General features: G+C 36.1%; 1 protein-coding gene across 1 annotated transcript in view; it reads right to left on the reverse strand.

Annotated features, from left to right (window-relative positions):
* Positions 1–1,471: 1,471 nt before the first annotated feature.
* The window catches only part of LOC131079328 (metal transporter Nramp3), a 106,111-nt gene continuing 80,918 nt past the window's right edge, over positions 1,472–26,664 (reverse strand). The window contains exons 11-14 of the mRNA XM_058017233.2: positions 18,669–18,773; positions 11,039–11,170; positions 2,198–2,293; positions 1,472–2,113 (exon numbers count right to left, since the gene is read on the reverse strand). Of these exons, the coding sequence (XP_057873216.2) occupies positions 1,751–2,113; positions 2,198–2,293; positions 11,039–11,170; positions 18,669–18,773 (696 nt within the window). The 3' untranslated portion in view covers positions 1,472–1,750. The remainder of the gene's footprint in view (positions 2,114–2,197; positions 2,294–11,038; positions 11,171–18,668; positions 18,774–26,664) is intronic.

Here is a 26,664-nt window from a genome sequence, read left to right on the forward strand (position 1 = left end):
CCATCAATATTTTTGGGTTGGGATATATTGGAATGGTGTACGTGGGAATGAATTTATAATGGATGTGATTGAGATTGAGTTTTTTCATCTTACAAATTATGAGCTATCTCTATTGTTAATGTTGTAATTGAATTCATACAGTGAATTTATTTTCAATTGTAACACAACTCGTGGTTGTAGCCTTGTAGGTATTTGAGAACCGCTTACTAGTAACTACAATTCAAAAATAAATCTGACCCAATTTTTTCTTTCAAAAGCATACTATCAGAGTCTCCAGTTACCATCTACCATATTTGCAGTTCCAAATAAGACAACAATATTAATTATACTCCATAATTTATTCCATAATCAGTTTGATATTTCCAGCCATAACCAGTTTTATAGTTCACTCGAGTCTTATCCTATTTAAGCTATTCCATGAAGGAGCGGGGGCTTTTGGGGATTTGAAAGTTCCTTTTCTACATTTTGAGACCCCTTGGAACATATGCAATTGTCATTTCAAAGTATTTCGCCTTGAGGATTTCAGGATAAATCAGTGTCTCTATAATGTGATTTGCTTTTGTTATGTTTGTTTATGAAGCATAAATCGTTCTCTAGGTTCTAATTCAAAAATAATTCTTTTATCATTTGGATGAAAATTCAAGTAGCATAGCATGGGTAAAGATTAATTTTTTACTTTATATATGCATAATCTCGTAGTCAATTACAAATCAATTTGGCACAGAGAATGATATTGTGAAAAATAACAAGTGTACAATGCACTTCACATCAAAAGCTGACAAAACTGCCTACACAACATCATGCAAGCTTTGTGAAGCAATCTGCTCTCTTTGAGTCCAAAAAGGACAAATCTATAACTACTGTTGTATTTTTATGGTGACTTCAAAATACATCATAAATGTGATGCAGACATAAGAAAAAAGGCCAACTTCCCAAAGTGATTTTCCCTTGAAGATGGGTCCAATAGGACTTTTAACTTAACCACACAAAACTCAGAAGCCCTTTACTAGAAAGACAGGAAGTAACCTTGTTTAAGATGACTTCTGCACAAGAAGTAGTTCTAAGTAGATCGTCAAACTTTCATTTAGAGAAACAGTACCAGCAAAATATGCATCAGAATATATGTTTTAAAAAGATTCTCTGCTTTGTTGTTATAAAAAAATATAGCATTTTTTAAATTTCATTATAGTCATAAGAAACTGATTTTGCGCTGAAAGTGGCAAAATCTCTGCTGGAGACAAACAAGCCCTTCTAATATGGTGAACTGGAAAACCACCTGTTTACTTTCACATTCACATGGACCTGAGAAAAAATGATTATTTCTGCAATTTACGTTACATATTTGGCCTGCTAGGATTTAAATTCAGTCAACAAGAGAAACAGACAGCAAATAAATAGCTTAGCAGAAAATATCTAAAACAAGATATTATCTCACAAACAAAACTTTGCAATTATAAATAAAGTCATAGTAGAGCAACTAAAAATCCATAGACCAGTGAAGTCATATGCCTTCTATAAATAATGACGTATACTCTATAGGACAACAATGGTTTTTTTACAGAATGATTCTTCAGAATTAGTTTTCCAAAAGACTAAAGATGAAGCACCACTTACTTGGAAAATAGGGATAATGTGATGTAGCGTTTGCTAACTTGTACAAATGTCATCTTATTGTATATTTATCAAATTTAAACTCGGCTCAGAGTTCAAACTAATATTAATATAATAAACATTACAAACCTTAAGCTTCTTAGTCAAGATCTGTCAAGTCCCGGGTTCTTGGAAGCTGCATGCTTACTATGTCTTCACGTGGAATTGCACCAAAAGGGCCATGAAGTTCAGCATCGTTATTATATCCCTGTGTACAATTTGATTCAATTGCAATAGACTCCTCCAAAGGCAACAAGTATGTTACTTCTTTGTCTTTTCGGAAAGCCAGGTATAGAATGCCACCCAAATATGCTATCATGCCTGCAAATCCCAGAATTCCTATGAATGCTACTCCCACTTTAGGAAGCTTGTTGTGAATCAGCCATTTCACAAAACTAGTTACAAGATATTGTATGTTGATAACCATGATAGCTAAGCCCAGCAGCCAAGTGAGTACTGTAATCTGCAGGCAATGAATACAAGATTATTCATAACAATCAGAGGCCTATGTGTTCTCTATTTGCAAAAAAAATGAAACTCTACATACTGGAAGTGAGTTTGCATTTGGACCCATCTTCGTTTTACTGCTAGTAAACTTGAGGAGAGGAATAAGTGCAAATGGCAACTCAAAGGACAGTATCATCTGTAAAACAAAATAGCAGATTTATGTCAAGGTAAATTAGAATTAGATACAGCATAAAAGTAGGATCCCACGGCATCTTCCTTTCAAATATACCATGTCTGTGATAAAAGAAAGACAGAGTAACGTACTTTACAATTTAACATGTGCAATGTGGATATGAAAAAACAGAGAAATGCAAAGGATAGCATAATCTACAAGTTAGGCTTTAAAAACGTGAACAAGTAAATTATAACCATTTTATTGAAAATTTGAAATGGAATAGATGTCCCATTCTATATTAAAATTCTTTAAGAAGCATCCATACAGAATGATATTTACATAAGTATTATAATGTAAAAAAAATGCTATCTTCAATTAAAAATAAATTTAAGTCCTGAATTCATAACTATGTAATATTTTATTGTTCTCGCAGTCCCAAGACAAGTGGAGCAAACCAGAAGAGTCACCTTGAGATATGATGCCAAGTGAAGGCTGTCAAACATATGTCACAGCATTAATATCAATCAGGATTGTGCCAGAATCAAAACAGTAGACAACTATTGAGAGCTGTACTGGAAAGTTTCCAAGCTGCAGGGATGGCTCAACAACCTAGATGGATCCAACACTTGGATCAAAACTATGGTAGACTGCTGAACAGACACATCATGCATTTTGACAAAAACATCAGTGACTTCCATGAAATCCTGGAATGGTTTTCTGGCAGGAGGTGCTCCATATATTGCTGCTACCACTACTAATGGTGATGCTCATATTGTGTGTAACATTGATGTATAGGTTTCTTGTCAACAACTGTTCATGATATTTTGGTTTTTACTGGTATGGTACTACCGTGTCCCTCACTCTTTGGTTTCTGTAGTGATGGTACTCATAGATGTATCATATCTATAGGTATTAATCTGGGTAAAGAAATTGCATTTTAATTTTTGGAGATTATCTTGTCTGGGCAGTGACAAAATGATGGATGCTTGCAGGCTGGTGGTTTTCTTCACTGACACTTATGAACATTTCTGTTTTGAATCATGTTGTTAACATTAAACTGCAATGCTATATAACTGTAGAATAAAGCTGAGTGAAGCAATCTTCGAAAAAGAACATAACAGGGTTCATCAAGACAAAAATGAAGAAAAGGTGGTTATTGTATGAAAGGTCTGTCCATTCTCGTTATAATATCATTCAATTTTGTCCTATGTGCAAAATAAAATGACAACATTAAACACCAATTTTATCGTGGATGCTTTCTAAGTCTCTATAGATGGGAGATCCAAATGCAGTAAATTGCCATCCCGTGAAGTCCAATCAATATTTTGAATCTCTAAATCTATCTACATTGAGAAAGTTGAATTTAGAAGTTCCATGAGGTTATGTCAATTATTCAGCATTGGGTTTCTCTTATTTGTTCATTTAGGAAAGCAACATATATCACTTCATGGAACCAACAATTCATCACAATAATGACTTGGTTACAAGGAAAGTCTCTCCCTAGATTGTCCAAAAGCTAAAATCTAAGCACCAAAAGGCAGTGAATCAAATTGTTTGCAAAACCATTTGAATTTACCCATTTAAAGGAAAAAACAGTTTATTCTACGCAATTCTCAACTCTCTGTTGACGTGTATTTTGTACACTATCAAACACAGAATAAAATACCTAAAGGTACCTTATCCTCTCTTGAGTAAAGCCTCTGATTGCTGAAGATATCGCGAAAAAGGATCAATCAGGATGACTTCAAGGTTCTTGTATGTAGGGTCTCTACGTGTGGATAAGCTCCAGTGGTATGATGTGATTTGCTGGAATCACAAGGGGACTTACATCTGATAATTGAACTTCCGATCTGCTTTGCTGGAACACAGGCTCTTACTGGCTTAGATTTGAAAAAATGGAAAAAGGATGAGGGCGAAGAGAAGATCTAATCCTACTACTAAGAATGTAGGAGCAATGATTGATCTTTGGTGAAACTCTAACTAGGTCTTGTTTTGACATCGCAGGACCATCTCCACAAGGCTAGTGCGATCTTCGAAGGGAAGCTTTATGATGTTCAAATCATCACTGCAGGCATAGACACCATCAGGTTGATGCATATCAATGAAGAAGCGACAATTGAAGTTAGGCTTAAGCTGAATGACTCCAGTTGACTACGCAAGGCAAGTCTGCAATCAACAAACTGCTAGTAGTATGGATGTACGAATTCCACCATCAATCAAGCACATTTCTTCCACTCATCTAATAACATGAAATCAAATACGAGAAGTATAAAGACCATGCAAATTGTCGAATCGACCCATAAATTTCACCATTTCTTCAATGAAGTTACAAGTCTTTTACAACAACCTCTTGGCAACAATCTTTGCCTTCTCTCTCTACTCTACTCTAATTGCTATTCTATTTCTATCTTCTAACTATTCCAACTATCTTCTAACTCTCTAGCTATTGCTAATTAGCCTTTACAAATGAAATGCCAAGGCTCATATAGTGCCCACAATACAATTCGATGGCTTAGATCAATTCGAGATCAATGGCCAAGATTTTACAATGAAAACCCTAATTAGGGTTTGTTACAACCATTACATAACATTTAATGCTTGACCAATGATATAATTGTATTGCTTGGACACATGTCCTCTCTGGAAAAATCGACCAATGGATAGCCAGGGTAGGTACACTGGAGTTTGTGCCACCTTCCATGAGTTAGGTACATCGAATCTGGACATGCTGAGGTGGACTACACTGACTGGATGAGCGATGACTAGGATGCCACCTCATTTGACACTTGGAACTTGGTAGATATTCAACTTGATGTTGTTGAGAAGCTAGCTTTAATTAATTCTTCTGGAATTATTTGCTTCTTCAACGAACCCTTTGCTTTGACTTCTTGTGTCCTTGATTTGCAGGATGATGATGTACCTCGCCTTGGAACGCTGGATTGGAAGAGGTCGCCCTTGTTGATGTTTGATCGAAGAAAATCGTCCTTGTCGATGCTAGGCTGGATCGAAGAAGGTCGTCCTTGTCCTTGCTTGATCGTCCTTGATCTGACTTGATTTTCCTTGAGGAGAACCTTCCGACTTGCAGATCCTTCGAGCTTGGAGTCGCCATCTTGATACCTACACAACATTTCAAAATTAGTAATATATCTTGAAATCTAAAAATTAAACTTTAAAAGGAATATTCAAGATTTTAATTAGGAAACTTCATGATAAATCTTGAGTTATCATTTCCTAATTAACCATGTAATACTTAGATTTTTCCCAAAAATGCTTAAAAAAATCAAACCTTGAATAAGGGTGTCAAGATGATTTTGCCATACCTCTTCTTGAGAATTAACTCTAAAAAAAATAGATGAATTTTGGCTAGGCAAAGTGTAGATCAAAGCTCTCCCTTGGATAAAATTGCGCCTCCATTAGCTAGCTTCTTCAAGATCTGGAAATTCGCCTTCAAATGTAGCAAGAAATTCGCCTCTCCCATAGCCTTCAATATGAATTTCGCCCCTTTCCTCAATGAAATTCGCACTTCCTCCTTGTCTTCTCCAAATCGCATGCAAAGGAAGTTTGAATGATGATTTGAAAATGAAATAACTCACCCTCTCATTTACCTCTAGGCCGACTTTGTAAAAATAAGGCAATTAAAACAAATTTCAAATAAAAATCAAGGCCGACTTTTATAAAATATAATCCAAGCGCACCAATTTTATTAAAATTAATAATTAATTAAAATGCCTTCGTGATTAATTTTTTTGAAAAAGGCAAAATTAATTAATAAATGTTTCATGCGTTAATTTTAAAATGCTATCAATTGAATATTCCAATTTATCGATTTTTCTAGCATTTAATAAAATTCAAAAAAATGTTTTAACGCCAAAACTTGGAGATGGTGGAAAGATACAAACCATTATCGCCCTGGTCCCTGACTGAGGGACAGGAGCGAACTTCCATTTTAGCCTTTGATTTTCGCCTTTGACGTTCAAAATCTCCATCTTTACGTTGAAACTGGCATTTTCGCTAAGAACCTCGAGCTTGATTGATTTGATTTTGTGGATGAGTGCCTCCTGAGGTTGATATCGCCCTGGTCCCTTGGTGAGGGACAGGAGCGATCTTGGTGTTTTCTCCTTGATCTTGCTTCTTCAATCACCAATCTTCATTATATGGCAAGCAATGACGTTATCCCTTCGCTTCATGCATATTCTACTTGTCGTTAACAAGGCATATTCGATGTTTAAATGGTTTTCGCCCTGGTCCCTTGGTGAGGGACAGGAGCGAATTTTATGCTCTAGCCAACATTTGCTGTCTTTCAACCTTTGCTTCTTGTTCGTTGCCTTCCAAATGATATCTTTGACCTTGTGCAACCTTGTACGTCCTTGACTTGGCGTGATTTTTGAATGAACTGGCTAATAAAATGAATATCGCCCTGGTCCCTTACTGAGGGACAGGAGCGAATTTGGACTTGTAGGCTCCATCACACTTTGTTAACTTCAAAAATTATCTTCAATAGACTCGTTGTGTCCCCTTTCATTCATCCTTGGCCAGGAGTTTGTTCAAACTTGGCGAGAAATTGACCTAAGGCAAAAATCGCTCTGGTCCCTGGGAGAGGGACAGGAGCGCCTAGGACAATATGGGCCTCACTTGGCGTTTTTGCAATCTTCAAATTATCTTCAACGGACTCGTTACGCCCCCTTTGCTTGCCTCAAACTTAACACTTACTTGATCTTCGCCCAAAACCTGTCTTATAGGGAAAATCGCTCTGGTCCCTGAGAGAGGGACGGGAGCTATCACTTAAATTCGCCCTAGTCCCTGGCAGAGGGACAGGAGCGATTTTGCTTCTAGGGTCAATTTTCCTCATGATTGCGCTTTCAAGTTATATTCAACTGATAAAATGTATCTCCTTTGATCTTCTCAATTCGCGAAATCGTTCAAATCTTTCAAGGGCAAGGCAATTTTGGATTTCAAGCTCCAGTCCTTCAGTGAGGGACAGGAGCGATTTTTGCTCTCTAGGCCAAATCGTTACAATTTTCATCAAAAAAAATCTTGGCTAAGGAAGATATCATCTTACTTCATGTTATGAATAAAAGTTAATGTCCAAAAAAGGTCTAAAATTGTGCATATAAAGAAAATCGCTCTGGTCCTTCAGTGAGGGACAGGAGCGAATTTGACCTTCTAGGCAAAAACTTCATCATTTCATTGCTTTTGATCAAGTCTGGATGCTCCATCATGCTCATTTTGCCCTTCACCATGCCTTTGATGTCTCAATTCGTCTAAACAAGGTCAGGAATGGCTCAAATAAGTATTATCGCCCTGGTCCCTTGGTGAGGGACAGGAGCGCTTCGCCTTGGTCCTCCTGGGAGGGACAGGAGCGAAGTTCGCTCTAGATCCTCAGTGAAGGACAGGAGCGAAATTTGACTTTTCGAACTCTCTATCAGGACAATTTTAATGGAATATAACATTTAAGTATAAGAAAGAAGAAACATTTTTCTTATACTTTAAGTTATATTCCATATATACTTTCAGGATGTTTGAGAGTGGTTTCAGACCTCCAGGAGTTATATTGCAAAATCTAGTTTTTGGAGGTTTTTTCAGTTTCCAGACTTAGTCAAATTCAGGATCAGGACATTCCAGACTTAGCCAAAATTCAGGATCAAGACATCACTCAAGCCGGACTTGCTACCCTATTGATCTCCCCGACAGCACTCAAAATGCAAAGGCTAACTAACAAAACCCAAAACAACCAAAAAACAAACCCTAAAAAGCAAAAAAAGCAAGGGTCCCCATTTGCAATGGGGCGATGTGTGAAAACGTCACAACACTCTCATAAGCTGAGAAGTAAAGGGTTCTTGTGAAAAGTGTCCACGAATCTTGACTTCCCTGGGAATCCAGTAGCGATCAATTGAACTGTGTGCAATAAATAATTTCAACCTTCTATTCACTTAGATTGTGCAAATTAATATACTGATTTCCATATTCTGGGAAAATATGGGATGTCAAATTTACAGGTCTGTATCATAACATATGGACATGTTCAAAGTTACTGTCATGGGTGTTAATGCATGATAGCTTCGGTAAGATAAATGACTGAATGAGAGATAAATGAAGTCTCTCATTCAATCATTTATCCTATCGATAAACTATGATGAAAAACTTCAAGCTATTGTTCCTTCATTTGATGATCATTCTTCATTTGTATATATTCAATCTACTTAGTTCGATCAATGCTTAACTATCGATAATCATCCTATAGCATAGAATACTGATTAATATCGGTTTACACTATAACGTATGGACCCCAATTAATATCAGTTATCATATTAACTGTGATCACTGATTATTATCGGGCTAACCAATGTATCCCGATTTATATCGGTTGATATATTAAACAGTGAACAATAATGGTTATCGAGATTAACTAGTATACACCGATTGGTATCAGTGTAAGAAAGACCTTGCTAAAGAATTTGATATGAAGGACTTGGGACTCCTTCATTACTTCCTAGGGTTGGAAGTATGACAGAATACTGATGGCATTATACTAAACCAGGGTAAATATACCTTGGACATTTTGAAGAGATTTGGAATGCTAAACTGCAGACCCATGACCTCTCCAATGGAAACAAACCTTCATAAACTTAAGGAAGCAGCAGCAGAATCACAACCATCAGATCCTACTCTATATAGGCAAATGATTGGGTCTCCGATGTATCTTGTAAATACAAGACCAGATATATGTTATGCAGTTAATGCCTTGAGTCAGTTTATGTGTGAGCCTAAGGAGATCCACCTGATTGCAATAAAACACATTATGAGATACTTACAAGGTACTCTAAACCTTGGTCTCAAATATGAGAAAGTTGATCTAGACCTACACGAATTTACAGACTCAAATTGGGCTGGAAGTGTGACTGACAGGAAAAGCACTTCAGGGTGTTGCTTCAGTTTAGGCTCAGCCATGATATCCTGGATCAGCAGAAAGCGGTCTTCTATGGCTCAGAGTTCCACCGAAGCCAAATACATTGCAGCTTCCATGGCTGCCCGAGAGGGAGTATGGCTTAGGAAGTTGCTTGTGGGATTGTTTGGAGAGCCTATGAAACCTACTATCATACATTGTGACAATTAGAGCTGCATAAAACTTTCAATAAATCCAGTGTTCCATGACAGATCCAAGCATATTGAGATTTCATACCACTATGTGCGAGATATGGTAGACAGGAATGTGATCCAATTAGAATATGTTTGTACAGGAGATCAAACTGCAGATATTCTGACCAAACCTCTTTCCAGAGTGAAGGTTGATCACTTCAGAAAAGGTTTAGGTATGATAGAAAGGTAATTTGCTTTGTAATCTGTATTTACATATCAATAAGATGTTTGATGTGTAAACTTCTTTTTCATGATAGGACATTGTGAATTTTATCCCCTGGGTTCATATCTAAGAGGTGACGATCTCTCAAGATAATGAACACTTGTATGTAGACATTATAAGGTGACGATCTTATGATGTCCAAACCAGTTATCATGTTGGATCTCTGGTATGTCATGGATGTGCCATGATTGTGTTGTGGTGAAACATTTGTATAAGATGTTAGTGCACATACCACAACTTGGATAAGATGAGAATTTAATCTTTCTCATATGTTTATCCTTAAGTATTGCATGTTTAGGCAATACTGATATCACATGCTTAGGTGATATCTGTCATCACAAGATTGATGTGATGAACATTTGTATCACGTGTTTAGGTGATACTTCATATCATGTGATTAGGTGATATGATTTTCTAAAGAGTCAGATTGTGTAAAGAATACTAACCATCATTTGAATAGTGATGCTTGATATATTGTTTTTCATTTATCTTACCTAGCTAAGAGGGAGTGTTAATGCATGATAGCTTCGGTAAGATAAATGACTGAATGAGATATAAATGAAGTCTCTCATTCAATCATTTATCCTATCCATAAACTATGATGAAAAAATTCAAGCTATTGTTCCTTCATTTGATGATCATTCTTCATTTGTATATATTCAATCTACTTTGTCCGATCAATGCTTAACTATCGATAATCATCCTATAGCATAGAATACCGATTAATATCGGTTTACACTATAACGTATGGACCCCGATTAATATTGTTTATCATATTAACTGTGATCACCAATTATTATCGGGCTAACCAATGTATCCCAATTTATATCGGTTGATATATTAAACAGTGAACAATAATGGTTATCGGGATTAACTAGTATACACCAATTGGTATCGAGTGGCAAATTAAGCATACACCGATTGGTATCGGGTTACATCGATTGGTATCGGGTGGCAAGTTAAGTATACCCCGATTGGTATCGGGTTGTTAATTAAAGCATACACCAATTGGTAATTGCAACGATGAGTCAAAGGGTGCAATCAAGTAATGTCTTGATCAGTCATGTCTAAAAGACATGACCGGTCAAGGCATTGCTTGATCCTCCCTGCTTGCATATACATATCAATCGGCTTTTGTGAGAAGGACATCAAAATCAATAAATGCTCCTCTCACCTGCAATATAAAAGAAGATAATCAGATTTATCATATTAAATGGATAATACATAGTTAAAAGAAAAGATAAATTAGAATATAACTTGCATTTTGAATTGAGAATTGAATAACATTTACAATGGGAACATGCATCTTTCACAACGAATTTCACCTATTACACCAAAGAGAATCCTAGATTCAACCACAACCAGGATATAAAAAAGAGGATGATGCCGAACCAAATTTCACTTACTGATGCTATGATGATTAACTGGCCAGCACCAGAAGAGCCTCCAATGATGGCAACAATTAAACTTGGAATGATCGCGAGACATCGAGTTAACAGATTACGAACCCAAGTTTTGAACCGCAAATTGAGAAAACCCTGTGAAAGCATCACCCATTTGATTTTTATAATGGCATTGCTACTCTAATGAATCATTTCTAAACATAAATAAAGTACTGTATTTAAGTAACAAAGTAATACAGTAAGCCTATCACAAAACATTCAAAGCTCAGAAAAAATTTGTGAAATTTATTTTTACAGAAATATTTTATCATACTATGTTTGCATGGGTTAAAAACTAATTGTGCAAGAAATGAACAAACAACGACAATGACAAAAGGTATTAGTCAATACCCTGCTTAAAAATTGTTTTTGGAGGCAAAATAATTACTTTATAATATGTAGCTAATAAAACACTGCACAAAAACCAGGTACTTTTCCCAGCAACTTCAACACTTTGCCTATTGCACTTGTCTTTGTCACGTGACCTTTTTGGACATTAGAAAAAATAGGGCACATAGTGTACAATCTCAATTCTTTTGAAAGCAACGACTCCTCATTGTGGGTTTTTAATCACATATGATGTAGAGATGCAGAGAAGAAAGGATGGCATTGAATTTTAAGCATAATTATGACATTCCCAATTTAGCCAAATCATTAAATATGATACATACATGGAAACAAATCAGAATACAAGTGTGAAATTACATGGCTCGAAGCTTAAACAAAAGATGAAACTTCATCTAAGTCATGTGAACTGAAGTATCAACAAGATTTACTTTGGATAGAATATGGAGAACAATAATAGCAAGACCAACAGAGGAGGAAAGTTTTCTTCCCCAAATCTATTATGTTTATCATGGCAATGATTAAAGGGCATTGATAAAGTCTCATGAGGCCTTGTACATTTTTCTTCAAATAAGAAAAAAAAATGCTCCACGGCTAAGGTTTATGACATGGTTTAACACATCAAAAAGATTAATGAGCACAAAAAATTATATCCGAAAAGGTTGAGGAACACCTCTGAAGCCTTATGAAAAAAATAATCATTTGTGATAACTGATAAGTAATTGAAGGTTTCCATGAGTTCTTTGAGTTAAATATTATTCTTTTTTGACATTTCTTTTAAAAAATGGTAGAAATTTATTATAGGAAACCAAAGATTACAGAAGCTCAAACTCAATGGCAATAAAATAAAATTTGTAACAGAAAAAGAGTGTATGTATCAGAGAATATGGGTTGCCTTACATTTTTCAAGCTGCTTCGTATAATAGCAAAAACTCTGCTACTCACTGTGCTTTATTTCCACTATAGTTTCTAATCAAATTTTACCTATAGTTAAGGGAACCAGCGCCTATTATAGAGAGGGGGGGAGGGGTAGTAGGGCTAACACTATATGCACTCACATTCTGGGTTTCAAAGGTCTCTTCCCCAACAAGATTAAGCACTAGAGGATGTATTACATTAATATGATTCCATTAGGGAAGCACTATCTCAAGACTCATACCAGGTTTGTCCATTCCTTGTTTCCTACCTCTCCTTGAGTCTTGGCAGGTGATTTTATTGCTATATTGTTAGCTTAGATAAAAAGAAAAGTGGCTTATATCAGTTAGAACCCTCTTGCTCTATGCTAGGAGATATTGTTTCCCTTTCTTAAACTTTTAGATGCTATACCCAAATCTAGTCTTTTTACTCAGAATAATTGAAGATGTGAACTTAATTCTAATTCTGACTGTATAGACAACACCGGGTGCCCTTTCACCACTTCAACCTTCAATCAACATCTATATGGAGACCTCGATTCTCCATCTAACAGTAATGCTTCATTGGAGAAGCCTTCACATATGGATGTGTAATGTCCCCTTCCTAAGCATTTCAACATGGTGGGCCTTTAGCCTATTTAGTGAGTTCTTGTAGGCTAATGAGTTAGGGTTAGGGGATTCATGATGACAATGGATCCATCTTTTGGTGGTGACAGGTGTTTTATTGAGTTTAGGCAGTTAAGATATGCATAACGCCCTTTTCTGCAGTGGTTTTGGACAGTTTCCCCATACTATTTTTAGTAAGTGACATGTTGGACACTGACTTGGTTAGTAGATAGTGTTTCTATTTTTGAAATGTCGATGAATGCGTTGGACGTTGATACTCCAAGTTTTCATGTCGTCGAGTGTATTTAATTTAAATAATGATAAGTTATAAAGTTAAATTAAATGTTTAACTTCATCGTTATTTAATTTATCAAATAAGTTTGAGTGGGCATCCAAAGTGAATAAAAAGTACCTTTGCAAATAATTGATAAAGTGACAATTCTTGGATTGGGCACCAACTTGGGAGTTATAAGGTATTTTTTCAAATTAAATTAAAAAAGTGGAACCCTAAACTAGACGTGGGGTTTTGGGAGGCTTTTACAAGTGCATTTGGAGCTCATTTTGCTTTATGCTGAGATTTGATATTTTGCTTACAGATTTAACTGGATTGAATTTGTTCATTCTTATGGCTTTGTGAGATGAAAAGCCTTGCAAGGAACATCCTCTATGTTAGTGGAAGACCTACTTTAGAGGATTTATTGTTGGTTTCAACCAGAGATCACATTTGTGCTTAATTATGTCATGTCCCACCAAATTAGGGTTAGCAGAAATTAATAAATAAAAAATGCAGCTTTATAATTATCACTGCCTCAATAAATATATAAATTGCACTATGTAAAATTGGAAAATAACTAGGGCTGGTCCAATCAAGAGAAGTACCCTAGCCTTTCAAAACAAAGGCCGACTAGGGTAAGAAAGGATAAACAACCATTTATACACAGGGATGATCCAATATAGAGTAATAGATATTGCCAAGGCTGACTTGATTGATGATGGTGATCTCTCAAAGAGAACCAAATAGGACTTATCCTTACCTTGGTCAACACTTTCTTAATTAAGGGCAGCAGGTGTTAATGAAGAGGCATCACATAGTGCGTGCATAAGAAGAGAAGTGTCTCTTGATTGTCAATGGATGTGACACACCCCACTTTTAGGGTTATAAAAGAGAAGAAACCTCACTTGAAAGGGGAGGAAGGGATCAAGCAATAGAGATCGGATCTGAGTTAGAAAGACAACAAAAGGAAGATCTTACAAATATAAGAAGTCCTATTACAGCAAACGTATAAATATTTTAATACAACATATTGTAAGCATGCCCTTTCTAGATTATAAGCATTCTTCTAAATATTATTTGAACAATGTGAAAGATTGATGCAAGAGCATCCTTGGTTCTTGGCAATCTTGCATCAACCAAAAACATTTCTTTTTAGTTTGTTTCCTGTTTTGCAGTTTCAGCATTTCTTTCTGCATTTTCTTGCATTTGCTCACCGGATCTTGTGGAGCAGGATTTTGCTTGTGGACAGATGATCATCTTCCTTGTCCTAAGTCCGCGGGACGTTTGGATTCTTTCTCGGCAAGTTATCGCTTCCGGAATCTGAGATAGTTTCTGGCTTAGAACACCAAAACCGCTTGGACCTATTTGCTATCGGCGAATCTTGTGAATCCTTTCCGTGGCTTGTGGAGCTTTAGTTCGTTGATTCCAATGATCCTTGGCGTGTGGCTGACCTTCCCCCTTTGATCTACACTTCATCCTTTGGAATTTCCGGAGGATTCTCTTTGGCAGAGGCTGACCTTGCTTGGGCCAACGCGGATCACCCTTGATCATATAAATCAATGTAATTGAGCATTAGGATTAATTCAATTAGAACATAGAAGATAGATCCTAAGATTAGGAGGTCCGGAGTTGACCGATATCATCTGAGCATGTTTGTATTCAAGCCAGTGAGCCAAATCTTGTAGCCCGTATGTTGCCTAAAAATTGTAAATGTTTTTCATGATATAATTTAGTCTATTCTACATTGCCTCCATCACATTGTGTTGTTTTTATTGTGTTTACTCTTGCTGCACGGTCCGGACTGATCTCTTTGAGGTCTCTACTTCCGTGACTGCACCAAAGATAGATTATGCAGATTAGGAAGTTCTGATCTGGGATATAAGACATTTCTGATCGAATGGAATAGAGTAAGCATTTGATCTGAAATCAGGTATCAATTCAGGATAGAGCAGACACTGATTTTATGTATGCAACCTAAAAATTAGTGAAGACTGATCAAGTAATCTGAGACCCGATCTGGTAAAAGGCAGTAATGATCTGAGTTTATTAAGTAGTAAGACATAGCACAAATATTAAAGTTCTCAAGTAGTTGGTGTGCTATACATGAAGTAAATCAATCAGAACAAATTGGATATATATATATATATGTTCATGATTAAGAAGATATTACACACACACACACACACACACACACACACACACACACACACACATATACACATACACATACACATACACGCGCACACACACACATATAGATATATACACATACACATATACACATATACATACATACATACATACATACATATACATACATACATACACATACATACATATGTGTATGTATGTATGTATATCTATGTATATATATGTATGTATGTGTATGTATGTATGTGTATGTATGTATGTATGTACATATACATATGTATATGTGTGTGTGTGTGTTGCATTCAGCAGAGATTGCGCATGAAATTAGCAGAATATCTGTTAGATCGGACCCAATATAAGCAAACTGCATTTAGAAAACAACCGTCTTGTGAACTATCACGACTTATGGTATGCAATTGATGATATTGCTTAACAGATGATCTCTTGTGTAGTTTAAGCTGGTTAATAATATCTAGACTCTTATAATTATTTATTTAATCAATTTCGTCTCCTAAAACCACATGTATGTGTTAGTGAGAAACCACGATTGGGAGAGCAGATATGTGTTCCCCTTCTAAGTAGACCACCCCATGTTAGATGGACAAGTGTTCCTACCACTTTTGGGCCAAGGGGTGTTATATCACACTCTTTGGCTTAGTTGCGGTGGATGTTCTATGCACCCTATCGTGCTTTCCTCTCCAATCCCTATTATGGTTGATTATTGAAAATTGGATTGTAAATGCTTCTTGATAGCTATCACATGATTTATTATAGAATCATATTTGTAAATAAATTAGGAGACATTACAAGTTCTTATTAATGAAATTAATTATATATGCATTTCTATGTTATTGAATCCCTAACCCTTACAAAAATAATTGGTCTTATGAATTGCATATCAAATGTTTACTAACATGTTTGCTGTGTTTAAACCAAAGTTTATGTTGAAAAGGAAATGGTCAATTGGTAAGTTTATAGTTTAATATACTATACTTCCTTATTTTGTTGAACTTAATCATTTGGATTTACAATTTTATAGTTTCCATTCCTTGCACTAGTTTTTTATTTATCCTCTATTTTGTAGTCTGTCGCACCCTCACCTAGTCATTATAAGCTTCATAATCATGAATTTCAGCATCTCTTGCAACTCAAGCATCCTCTTCAATAAAATGAAACACTAAGCAAATGTGGTCCCAGTTGGTTCATTCCTAAAAAAGACCAAAATAATGTCAATGAGGTATAGTGATTGCATCTAAACATCTACACATTACTAATCACCATGTATTTCATCCAGCCAATTTATCCAGTGTATTTTAAAACATTTCTCATTGCATGCACACGAAAAATAAGTCACCTATGTGTTACATCAAACATGTGCCTAAAGGTTGCCTCGATAAACTTTATTGCTATTTTTCATTCATAAGCAACATTTACAACCACCTTCGCAACATAACCGATATAGTCTATAATGTTAAAATTAAGTATTGTTGTCATCCAATGAATAAAATAATTTTTTACATTATTGGATGTTTGGCTTATGTAATGTGTTAAACACTTTTCAGTTATGTACAGTTTTACTCTAATAGCTATGTCTTAACCAGGAACTGTTTGCCCCATAAATAGTAATCCAAATGTCAAGGTAATAGCAATTATGTGACAGGTCCTCCCTGTATGGTGACTGTTCCAAGAATTGTATTGTACATCACCTTGTGCAGAAAGTAATTCCTACCTTATTTTCTCATGTTACATTCATAATATGTGATTCTATCTTTGCAGGTAGTGTAGTAGAATTCTGTTGTGAGCATTTATGGCAGTGTTGCCTTTCCAAAGTCAACTTGGGTTGAACTCAAGTAGAATTGGAAATCAGTAGACAATAATCATTGGCAATGAGGCATTACATTATCTTGCAATACCTTGTGGTGACTAGGATTGTGAACATAATGATAAAGCATTGTACAGAAGTACGAGAAAAGGTGTTAGGAATTACTATCTGAAGAACAACATCATACAAGAAGAAGCTGATGTCACTGACCAAAGGTGATAGAAGAAGGTAACACAGTCAGGGAATGGACCAAGAAATCAAACGACCTATTAGACTGGTGGAGCAAAAAGAAAGAAGAAAAAGGCTGCAAGAGCCAGTGAATTCTAAAAACACATTAGGGCAAGTCGGGAGTAGAAGCAAAATTCAAACATGAAGCAAAAGCCAAGGCCAAATCATCGGTAGAGGCTGGAGCCGGAGCCGGACTTTAAACCAAAGAATTAAACAGAAGCCAAATTTGTACACAAGGTTTTAGCTGGAACAGAGATGAGTAAAGGTTGTTAAGACAATTGTCCCCTTTGGAAGAGAATCTAGCTTGGGTATTGCATTTAAATTTTAATAGTCTGGAGATACTACATTCTTATACCAAAAAGAACTTATACTGTTATACCTATTATAGATACAATCCTTTGTAAATAAGGGCCTGGAACTTTATATGTATTTAGAATGCAAACGGACCAGATTCTGTTGACAGAGTAAAATCATTTCTGCATTAATCAGCAGACCTTGGTTTGTGGTAACTTAAAAATTATCGCTCAAACCATAAAGCTGCAATATCTTCACAAGGGATGAACTGCTAAATGTCATTGCAATATCTAGCAAATGAATCTACTAGGGGTTCGGGACAAAAGAAACTTTATGAACAAGGTAATGGAGTAAAATCCCATTACATCTTCCCACATTTTACAAATTTTTATTTGTAATAACAATTCTAGCCTTAAGTTCTGATCCCAATAAATCAAGAAAAGGCACCACAATGCATTGAAAATGCATATTTGGCAGCATTACCTTGTCATGGAATTTATTTGGAGGATTTGTTTAATTATGTTACTATCTGTTCTCAATGTGTGATATGATTCCCAATGTCAGGAATTGCTGTTGAATATTCTCTAATGCACTACTCTTGTAATCCCTCGTGAATCAGGGTCGGGATCTTGTCCAACAAGTATCAAGATCAAATATAATCTTGGATGAAAGCCAAACAAATCATGTGCGAAATGACATGGGTTAGATCATTGGATGAATATGGGAACCAAAAACAAGGAAAAACATGGAAATAATAATAATCATCTAAATTCCACCAGTGAGATTTTCTCTCACATGATTCTCGTATTGAGGCTTGTACATGGAATTATAATATTTATATTACAAACGAGTGTGTACTTATTTTCATCAATCCATATGATAAAACTGTGATACCGAAGATCATTGAATTTTAAATAAATGTGATAGAAATGTACATCCATTTGCAAGAAGTTCTTTTACCTGCATAACATATTGGCCTGCATATGTTCCTGTAATAGTAGAACTCTGACCAGAAGCTAGCAATGCAATTGCGAAAATCTTTGAACTCCAATTGCCAAGCACATTCTGCATAAGAAAATACTCACAAGTTCAGGTAAAAAGTACATCATAAATTCTAAACTATAGAAAGATGCAAAAGGTTAGATCAAAGTTTCAAACATAAAAATTCACAGATTTTTTCCTACCAAAAACAAAAAAGTAATCTTTCCTCCAACAACTCTACAAACATACTGTTGTGACGTTTTCACACATCACCCCATGGCAAATGAGGACCCCTTTGCTTTTTGTTTTCTTAGTTGTTTTTCCCTAGGGTTTTGTTCAGTTTGTGAGCTCGGCAGTAGGTTTCAGTTTTCCAAGCTTTTGAAAGGCAAGTTGTGATCAATCCTTGACATGGTTAAGGAAGAGTAGCCCATTTTCATGACGAATTCATTGAGCTTAAGATGAGTGATCTTCGAAAGAAAAGTGGATTTCACTAGTGATCTTGAAAATTGAATTTGGAAATAGAGGGCCAAGCTTGGGTGAGGTCGTATTCAAGAGTGAAGTCCGTTCAAAAAAGAGATATCAAACGTAATTTTTGCTTAAGAATTGCATAAAATAGAGTTGAAATTTTTAAATTTCCAAAATTGAAGATAGGGATTTGTCCTTAAGGAAGGTTGAAAGAACAAGAAGATCAATTAAATTTAAAGGAAAATTCCAAGAGAGAGAGTCATGAAAAATGGGGGAAAAGTGAAGATAAAAAGAGAGAAGTGTTAATTTTTCCATGCAAATTTGATGAAAGGAGCATCTCCTTGAAGCCCTCAAATCCACAACTTTCTTGGAATTTGAGGGTTTTTTTCATGAAGAGCTAAAATCCACAATTTTTTCTCCAACAGAGTGATTATTTCCTTGATCTCCCAAAATCCACAATAATTAGAGATGTTTAGATTTTTTCCTTGAAGGAGGCAAATCCATGAAAATTTTTGAGAAGTGAATTTTTTCCTTCCTTTTGAAATCCACGACTTTACAAACATTTGCAGAATTTTCCTTATCATGCTTCAATCCACAAAATAATTATTGCAAGCGAAATTTTCCATAGGGTCTTAAAATCCAAGAAAAGGGGGACTTGAGGCAAATTTTTCCAAACATAATCGATTTCCACGACAAAGTGATGAGGAGGTGAAATTTTCCAAGCATTGCTCAAATCCATGACAAAGTTATGAAATGCAAATTTTTCCATGCACCAAAGAAATCTATGAAATTTGGAAGGAATTCAATTTTTTCCTTGACTTCATAAAATCCACAAAATTGTGGAGTTGATAGTGTTTGGAGGATGGAGTGCAAGGCTTGTGCCAATAAATAAAGATCAAGGCATGAGGGATGAAGTTAAGCGCCGACTTGGTAGTTTTACCTTAAAACATATGAAATTAATTGAAATTAAATGCAAAAAAATAAGACAAGCAACCAAGGCCGACCTCCTTGAAATGATTTCAATAAGATAAATGTAAGTTGATGAAAAATCATATATCATTCATTCAAACACAATTAAATATAATTTAAACAGCAGATCTCAAGTGCGAGTTCAAAAGCAGATTCAAAGTGCAAATCACAGCATTGCATGAGGTGATTGCAGAGGTGAATTACCAGCAAGAGGTCCAAATTTGATCAAGCATTCATGAAGGAGCAGAGCACTTCATAAGATGTGAATTCAGGCAGAGCATAAGTGAATTTAGGAGCAGATCAAGGTGAATTCAAGACAAGGAAATTACAGCCCAAGCATGCATTGAGCGAGTAGGTATTGATGACAAGAACTGCAAGAGGATAGCTGTTGGAAGAAGAATACAAAGCAGAATATACCATTCTTGGGCATATTTAACCATTAACCAAGCATTTTCAGATCTAAAATTATCATTCCAGTTTGTAAAAAGGGGTTTGGTCATGTTGTTTCACAATGATTTGAATGCAAGAGCTTTTAACTCTCAATTTTTGTAATTGTTAACTTAGTGTTTCATCTACAAATCATAATTTAGGCCGTGCTTTCTTTTCAGGTTTGATGCAGTGAATGATGCAAGGAGGTTGATGCAAGGGCTCTACAACAATGACTCTAAGAGGAAGGACTTTGCATTGACCTTGGATTTAAATTCAAGATCAAAATGGATAATGATGAGAAAGAGAAACACTTAAAAGGAGGAATCCAAGTCCAAGGCAAGGAATTTCAAGATCAAAGAGCGTTAAGGAATTAATTCAAGATTCCAGAGTTGAGGATGGGAATGCAAAACATCACAAGAAGAGGAGATTCCCAAACATGAAGATGGAAAAGTTAAATGCGATCGAGGAAAGATAGTTTTAGAAGAGTTAATCAAAGTTAGAAACTTGATCATCAAATATCACACCAAGCAATTAAATAATGTTGAGTATTAGGAGATATTGCTAAAGATATCTATAATAAGGTGGCGCCCGATCATCATCAACCAATCCGGTGATGCCATGTCAACATGCCCAAGTGCATTGAACCTAATTCATCAAAGGAGGAGCAAGTGACATGTAGCACTCCATCAAGTATTATTCGATGTACCTTACCTCATTTCTCATTGGTCCACATTTAAAGGGAAGGACGTGTCCAAAATGTTGTAATGATCTCATTGGTCAAGGAGGCATTAGTTGTAACTAACCCTGATTAGGGTTTTCTTTGAATTATCTTGGCCATTGATTTCAAATCAATCCTAGCCCTTCATTTGTAATCAAGAACTCTATAAAAGGCTTGACCTTCTCATTTGTAAGGGTTAATAATTAGAAAATAGGAGTGATAGTTAGCAAGTAGAGTAGGAGGAGGAAGCCAGAGATTGTTGCCAAGACTATGTTGAAATCAATACATAACTTTCATTGAAGCTATGGTGGATCTTTGTGTTGTGCTTCTACATTTTGCATGGTTTCTTGTGACATCTCAAACTTAATTAAATTTCATTGATTATAATGGAGAAATGCGATGATATATGCTGAATTCTACCTTTAAGTCTTGCAATGTTTGCTTCATCCAAAGAACCAGTGTACAGCAGGACACTGCTGCTATATATTCCACTTCAGCTGTTGATAGAGAAACTGAAGCTTTGCTTTTTACTGTGCCAGGAAACCAAACACTTACCAAGGAAGAAGGCACCTCTGCTTGTGCTCTTCCGGTCATCAACTGAGCCACCCCAATTTGCATCTGTATATGCTGTAAGCAAAAAGTCATTTCCATTTGGGTACCAAAGACCATACTCCATAGTACCTTTAAGGTACTTAAATATTCTCTTGACTGCATGAACATGTGTCTCCTTAGGAGCTGCCTGAAACCTTGCAACATAGTCTACAGCCTGCATTATGCCAGGTCTTAGTGGCTGTAACATATAACAAGCTACTTTAACTCTTGTTGATTTTTTTCGTAATTGATGTCAAGTTGACTGCAGATAAGATGCATATCCAGTTGCAGAAGATGTACAAATGGATGCAAGAGATTATTTTATAATGTGTCTGAGGGTTGGTGTGATGTCGTCAATGTGTCTTGCTGTATGGTTAATCCATCGAGTCTCAATCATGGAAGTTGCAAATCGAAAAATGCTTAAATCCCCTGTCTTGACAGATTTCGGCATGACCACTTTGGAGTCTTAGCAACATCCTTGTTATCGATGTAACTTTTTCGGGCTTTGTTGACTTGTGTAGCTACACTGATAACTTCCTGTTTCGGTGTGAGATGTTTTCAATCTGGCCGACATCTATGTTTTTCGCGGTGATATGCATCCTGTCACAGCGACATGGAAGATTTATCGGTGAAACCTTGACTTTCGGCAAGACTCACCTCATATCTTAGGGGCTCTTACTGTCTTGGTGACGTCCCCTTCCTATTTGGTGGGCCCCCTATCTCTTCGGACTCGTGGTGTTGATGTGGTGGCTGAAGGAGTCCTCAAGACTCGGCGAGGGACATATCCTTGCTTGGTCGAGCACCGAGTGCCCCTCTTGGTCCAACATGGATGTGACATGTGGCGGGGTCGTGATTGGGTTGCTCTATGTGTGGACCTCACATGGTGGAAGACTCTTTTCGATAAGACTCTTGTTTTCAGCAAGAGAAATTCTTCTCTCTCCATCCTCTTTGGCTTCACCAAAATTTTTGTGTTCGGTGTGATGCAAGAGATGTTTTGGCGACATTCCTTTCCTAGCTGGACGTTAAAACTTTTTGTGACACATCATCAGCTGTGTCACAACTATTTGAATATTCTTTGACCATTTTTGGCATACGTGGTTGAGTGTTAATATTTCTTAATAAGGAGTGTTGGTAGCTTGTTCAATTAAGATGTATAACGTATTTTCAGAAATCGTGGGGAGCTCAGCATGTATACTATTCATTTCTTTATGGAGTTCGTGGGTATTTACTTCTGCAGGGGTTGTTTATGGCAGTTCGTGGAGAATTTGAATTTTTCAGGCAGGCATCGAATCTTTTATGAGTTTGGTCTAAATTGGGTTTTGGTGCTGCATATCGTTATGACTTCTGAATTAAGGAACACTCCTTTCTATCACAGGGTAAGAGATTTTGGAGCTGGGAGTTGTCTTTTTTTTGGTAATTTCCAGCACTTGGTGGCAGCCATAAATAAATCGAATTTTTTTGATATCGTGGGGGTTGAAGTTACACACTGCTGAGAGAGATTTTATTTTCTGAAGTGTGCGTGTTTGGAGGAGTAACGGCAGGATTTGCTCAAAAACACTATAGTGTTGACTCCCATTTTTGGCATGGTTATCAAGTAGAAAGAGGGAATATAACAGTAGTTCTGGGTGGTAATTGAATGAGCTGGAGGTTACGTATTTTAGAAATGGGAAGAGCTGTGAGACGGGTATATAGTATGTGTCATTTTAAAAAAAAAAGATTAGATGTTCTTGTTCTTTGTGGAGAAAGAAATCTTCGATTCTGCTTTTCTTTGTGTGAAAATAAAAAGGGAGGTGACAGCATTAATGAGTTGAGGATGATTGTAATATGCACTCCAAAATTCATGTTCGAGTTTTCAAAATGAAAATAGATGCTTCTAGAAATTGTGGATGTAGTTGATGTAACTGAGAACAGCAAATACGGTTCTCATATTATGCAGCATTCCGAAGAGGTTGTAAGAATTCTGCATTCTATATCTCTGAATTTCCTTTTGCATTAGAGAAGAGTTGGAGCTCTCATTTGCAGAGGGGTTGGTGCCCTGTTTGGTCTCAGTTGGTGCTGAGAAGAGAGTTGGTGCTCTCTCCATATTTTATTTTGTAATCTGAGTTGGTGCCTAGTTGTTCAACGTTAATAAGAAGTCTTTATATTGTGGTTTTTTACCCGAAAGGGTTTTCCACGAGAAGAAAATTTTGAGTTCTTGTCTTGTGTTATATTTACATTTTTATATCTATATGTTGATCGGTTTCTAGGTTTGCTGAAATTATTGAAAAGTTTAAAACACTGATTCACCCCCCCCCCCCACCCTCTCCGTGTTTTCTATGTGCTCAACAATGATCTATGATCGGTAGCTTGTTATATGTTGGAGGCCAAAATATTAAAGTATTCCATAAAGTTAATATGCACACAAGTTATATTATTTTAAATGATATTAAAGTGCATTTATTATTCATGAATATAAGAGCCCAAGTTTGAAGACTTATTATGATTATTTTGGACTAAACTTATGCTTTTTGATATGAGAGTTGTGTGTAGAAATGCACAAAGGTTTCAGTCATTTCCAACATTGGAGAACAAAGGCACCTCCACTTGTGCTCTTCCGATCATCAACTGAGCCACCCCAATCTACATCTGTATATGTTGTAAGCAAAAAGTCATTTTCGTTTGGATACCAAAGACCATACTCCATAGTACCTTTAAGGTACTTAAATATTCTCTTGACTGCATGAACATGTCTCCTTAGGAGCTGTCTGAAACCTTGCAACATAGCATACAACCTGCATTATGTCAGGTCTAGTGGTTGTAACATATAACAAGCTACCGATCATAGACCTGTAGAGAGTCTGATAAAAAAGGCAGTTCTATTTGGATACCAAAGACCATTCTCCATAGTACCTTTAAGGTACTTAAATATTCTCTTGACTGCATGAACGTGTGTCTCCTTAGGAGCTGCCTGGAACCTTGCAACATAGCCTACAGCCTGCATTATGTCAGGTCTAGTGGCTGTAACATATAACAAGCTACCGATCATAGACCTATAGAGAGTCTGATCATAGACCTGTAGCTTGTTATATTTTGGAGGCCAAAATATTAAAGTATTCCATAAAGTTAATATGCACACAAGTTATATTATTTTAAATGATATTAAAGTGCATTTATTATTCATGAATATAAGAGCCCAAGTTTGAAGACTTGTTATGAAGTTTTATGAAAAACCTAAAAGTGGATTTCAAAAGAGAATTAAAGGCATTTAAGAGTTGAGAGGATATAAAAAGGACTCAAAAAGCAATTAGATTTCATTCTTGAAGATTATTTTGGACTAAACTTATGCTTTTTGATATGAGAGCTGTGTGTATAAATACACAAGGGTTTCCAACATTGGAGAATGAAGACTCTTCAGTGCTTGTGCAATTTTGAGGTTGTGCAATACCAGCTAAGATTATTGCCTAATTGTGGGCTTCATCCAGGAGCTCTATTTGTGCTTAAAAGTGACGAATTTCATCTAGGGTTTGAAGTTTTTGGAGGTTTATCTACAGCAGACCCAGGTATTCACCAATTGCAACCATTAATGACAAATTACAAGCTTATTTGAGCAGATTGAAGGCATATGTTTGAGGGTTTTGAAGAGCTGATTCAAGGAATACATTCCAGATTTCTTACTGCAGCATTTAAGAACAATACACAGCCAAATACAATATGGCCGTACCATCCTAAACAGGCCGTACTGCTGTAGCATGTGGCACGTGTGGCTGTGATCAGGAGGACGTGTGAACCAAAGAGCAGATCGCCTAACTTTGGAGGTCTTCTTTCATCAAAGGTGCCTAGCATATACAAGGTGTTCAGCATTGAATATAGGGTGGAGAAATCAGTGAATAAAGCAGATCAATCACTTTCAGCTGTCACATTCATTGATAAATGTTCATTTCCAGATTTCTATAAAAGTGAACAGCTTGTCTTTCCGGGTATGTTTTGGCATAAATGAGTTTGTATATATATTCCTATATAAAATAACACTTTTCCAGCTCTCTATATTGCATTCTAGTTTCAGAATTTCATTTATGCAAAGCAAAGTTGGTTTATTATCAATTTGCATCAAACATTCAAAACCAAACACAAAACAAAACAATATCTATCATTGGCTTAGCAAGTACAGACTTTGTCAGACAAGTGTTTGACAATATTCCTCGGAGTTCAAATAAGCAAAACAGGGTCAGATTAGACAAGGGATACTATAGTGGTATCAAAGCAGTTTCCTGCCATCCTGCTGGAGTTGGAAATCATTGAGCTCCCACAGTTGATATTAGAGTAACCAGCACTCTTGTTTTTGTTTCAATCATGGGAAAGACGAAGTCCATTGAGGAAATTATGGTAGAATTCATGCAAGCCTTTCAAGACTATGATAGGAACTTAACAAAGTTTTTACAACATCTGGAAATTTTGGATCCCTTGTTTGCAAACAAAAAGAAAGCAAACACTAATGCAAATAATCCTATCAATGTAGAGAAAAAGGATAAGAAGGTGAAACTTGAAGAGAAAGTGGACATTTTTGTTAATGTAGATTAGATTTCTTAGTATATAAAATAGCAATATCTTTTAATTTTATTATCTCACAAATGATGATCTCATTAACCTATGAATCTTGCAGGATGCTGCAAGTATGAAGGGAGATAGTATGTCCACAAAGTATGTTGATTTCCTATGTTTTGATAATGCTTCAAGTGCTGCTGATTATATCACAAATATCACTGTGTTGAGAATGAGATCGATCTTCCAAGGCTTGCACTAATAGATTGTGGTACTACCTTCATC

This window comes from Cryptomeria japonica, chromosome 11, assembly GCF_030272615.1.
Source record: "Cryptomeria japonica chromosome 11, Sugi_1.0, whole genome shotgun sequence".
Lineage (NCBI taxonomy): Eukaryota > Viridiplantae > Streptophyta > Pinopsida > Cupressales > Cupressaceae > Cryptomeria > Cryptomeria japonica.